This window comes from Epargyreus clarus, unplaced genomic scaffold (assembly GCF_041222505.1).
Source record: "Epargyreus clarus isolate Ecla_fem2 unplaced genomic scaffold, WU_Ecla_fem_2.2 ptg000008l, whole genome shotgun sequence".
Taxonomy (NCBI): domain Eukaryota; kingdom Metazoa; phylum Arthropoda; class Insecta; order Lepidoptera; family Hesperiidae; genus Epargyreus; species Epargyreus clarus.
The window spans coordinates 3,347,910-3,351,233 of NW_027332216.1; the positions used below are offsets into that span (position 1 = coordinate 3,347,910).

A 3,324-nucleotide genomic window follows, 5' to 3' on the forward strand; every position below is an offset into this window, starting at 1 on the left:
GTGGCGGGGGTGCAGCGGAAGCCAAACCACAGAGGATTCTACCACCTGTACCTCTTCCTATCACTAGAGTTTACTATTGATAGTTCTAGCACGGTCGTTAAAGTCCCTTGAATAGTTACATTTGAGGTTAAAAAAGTCAAAATTTATATTCTTTTTTTCATGTTAAAGATGCAAGCTTCGAAAATGGGGTGAAAATCGTTTTCACGCTCTATCAGGCAACCTATTCGTCGCACAGAATATTTGTAAATCGTAGAAAATTTCTATCACGTACACATAAATCGTCAACAACCCATTATTGTCCCACTGCTGGGCACGGGTCTCCTCTCAGAATGAGAAGGATTAGGCCATAGTCCACCGCGCTGGCCAAGTGCGTATTGGTAGACTTCACATACCTTGAGAAATATTTTTTTTAGAAATCTCTCAGGTGTGCAGGCTTCCTCACGATGTTTTCCTTCACCTTTTAAGCAAGTGATAATTAATTTCTAATACGCACATAACTTTGTAAAATCAAAGGATTGAACGGGATTCGAACCTCGGATCCTTCGATCGAGAGGCCGAGTTTCTTAAGGCTATCACTCCTTCACGTATACATAACTAATACTATGAAATTATGAATCTCTACCCTCATACAATAAAACCCATGTTACTCAACTAACATACTGCAATTAACTACCGATTTATTATTTTCTAAGACTCGTTTTATATTTTATTCAATTCTTTATTTTTTATCAGAAATAGAAATCGCAACTATCTATAATTTTATTTCATTAGTACCGTTATACGTATTTATTTTTATTAGATTCTAGTGAAATCTAGTTTTTATTTTATTCTTTTATTTTACCTGAACAAACAGACGAGCATTAATTAAAATTATGTTATGTTCATTTCCACAAATGGATAGCAATGAACCCAAAATAGGATTGAACAATAATTTCAGGATTTTGTTGCTAAACTTCGTAGTGTATTATAACCACCTTCTCAATCAATCACATCTCAATCACATCTGTAATCAACCTGAACATGTCTCTCATATTACACTCATCAAAAATCAACACAGCAGCGCAACACTGCTGTTATTAGGCAAAAATAGGCGTGGCGGTGGTGCCGCCGGAGTCGATCCAATGGTTCTACCGTCTTCATATTAATCAATTACAAAAATATATTAAATTTATAGTTTTAAATACATTCACATATTTTATTGTGCAAAGTTAGCAATAGATTCAATGCTACCACCCATATTGTTTAAAGAATGAAGAATTTGCTTACGGCGAGTTACTTAGAATGCGCGGCGTGCGGCCAGCCAGACGGCGACGTTGGCAAAATTTCAAACTGGATTTGACAAACACACTGAATAAAGTATTGTGCACCTGGATTATAATGATAATAATATTTTGTAATACTTAGGCATAGATTAGTAAAAAGATTACTCACTCTCAGTTCTCTCAGTTTTGATAATTGAAATTGTCACTGTCATCTATTTTCGTGTTTCAAAAATATTATAAAAAAACTTAGTATTTAGATCATTTACGAATGAAACGATATTTCTTTTTGCCCCACTTAGCTGCGCATGTCGGTATTGCTCCGCGTAAATTACACCATAACAGCCATTAAATGGCTGTCATGGTGTAATACTGGTTAAAAATTTGGCTTGTCCTGGGTTTGAATCCTGCAACTTTGATTTTTCAAAATTTCTTGATATAAATTACCACTTGCTTTAAATGTGAAGAAAATTATCGCGAGATTATTTGAATTCTACCATTTCGCATTTGGCTTGTTTGATGGGCAATGTCCTATATTATTCTTCTCACTCTGAGAGATAATTAAGTGTACGTAGGTCAAGAATTAATTAATTATTGCAATAATAATGGTACCAATTATAATACACAAATTAAAACATCATTCGGGTGTTGTATGCGCTCGGTGAAGGACGCAAACACAGCGCTTCCGAATATTCATATTTCGTATTCGCGATTTGCGCGGCGATCGCCGCTGCACGGAAAATGGCTATGAGATCTGAACAACTCATAGCCAATGAGGTGTTGGCGTTTATACAACACGCCATCGACACTATGGATGAAGTCAGCATCATCCAAATCTGTAAGAGCAACTTTACACGCGAGGAGATCGGCAGTGCCAAGATCCTCCTGTTTGAGTCGCTAGGGATGAGCGACCGGATGCCTTCCCGCAGGAAGGATGAAAAGGGAGAAAAACGACTCCAGGATATCATCAATCTCCTGAAGGTGACTGATCCTGATGACCTGCCTGCTTTTGTGGCGAAGAACATCCACAAGCTGCCGCCCGTCACGTTCGACCATGTGGATGTAACCAGGCTGTTGAAGGACATCACAGCACTGAAGACAAGCCTGGCGGAAGTAGTATTGAAGCTAGAAGCCTCGCAAGACACCATCAGCGACCTACGGGCTGAAGTTGCTACATTACGTAATACTGTGGCAGTAAGTAGGTCGCCAGAGGTTACTAACATCAACACGCGTCGTGGGGCATGTCAGCAAGTTTCGAGTCTGCGAAACTTGACACGACCCCGATCGCTGCGCCCGCATGTGGTGACACGTGCGCCACCCGCCCCGCACCTCCCCCCGCCGAGGTGTCGCCGTGCGTCGTCATGTCCACGCCTCAACGTGACTACGCTGCAGCTGCCTCCCGCCAGCTACCCGGGAAGCGGAAGACAACGAGGCTAGAGAGGGAAAGCGGGAACCCCCGCATCGAACCCCCTCGCAGTGCGGTGTCCAACCAAGTGGCAGACAAGGACGGCTTTATTAAAGTCGAGCGGAAGAGGAAGAAGCCTCCTTGTCGTAACCAATGTGGCACAGCACCGACAGGAGCGGATCATGTACTGCGCCCTGCTGTTCCCGTAACGCTCGTGTATGTCTCGCGGCTTCACTACAACACGAAGCCGTCTGACGTAGTGGAGTACTTGGCGATCAACACCAATACCCGACTGGTGGTCGAGAAGTTGGAGGCGCGTAACGCAGTGAACTTTAGTTCATTTGTTGTACGCGTCCCAACCGAGCAATTGTCGACCTTCCTGAAGGAGGAGCTGTGGCCGAAGGGAGTTGTGTTCCGGAAATTCCGTGGACGGAGAGGACGCCCGGCAGTCACCAGACCCGCGTCTCACGTCGCCGCAAATACGTGATTTAGTTATAAGTATATATTAATATGTATGTTAGTCTGTAAGGTATATATGATATGGACCTCTGTATTCAATTATACTTTTGTATCTTTGTTTATATTGTCTGAAATAAATGGTTATTATTATTATTATTATTAATTAGCGACTCATTATTCTTCATCAAAAAATATGTGCTC

General features: G+C 41.8%; 1 protein-coding gene across 1 annotated transcript; it reads left to right on the plus strand.

Annotated features, from left to right (window-relative positions):
- Positions 1-1,966: 1,966 nt before the first annotated feature.
- LOC140744138 (uncharacterized) lies at positions 1,967-2,696 on the plus strand. The gene has a single exon (XM_073075614.1). The coding sequence runs from the start codon at positions 2,001-2,003 to the stop codon at positions 2,694-2,696; it is 696 nt and encodes a 231-aa protein (XP_072931715.1). The 5' UTR covers positions 1,967-2,000.
- Positions 2,697-3,324: the final 628 nt, after the last annotated feature.

Coding starts and splice junctions, on each gene's coding strand:
- LOC140744138 (XM_073075614.1), top strand. CDS start 2,001: ATGGCTATGAGATCTGAACAACTCATAGCCAATGAGGTGTTGGCGTTT.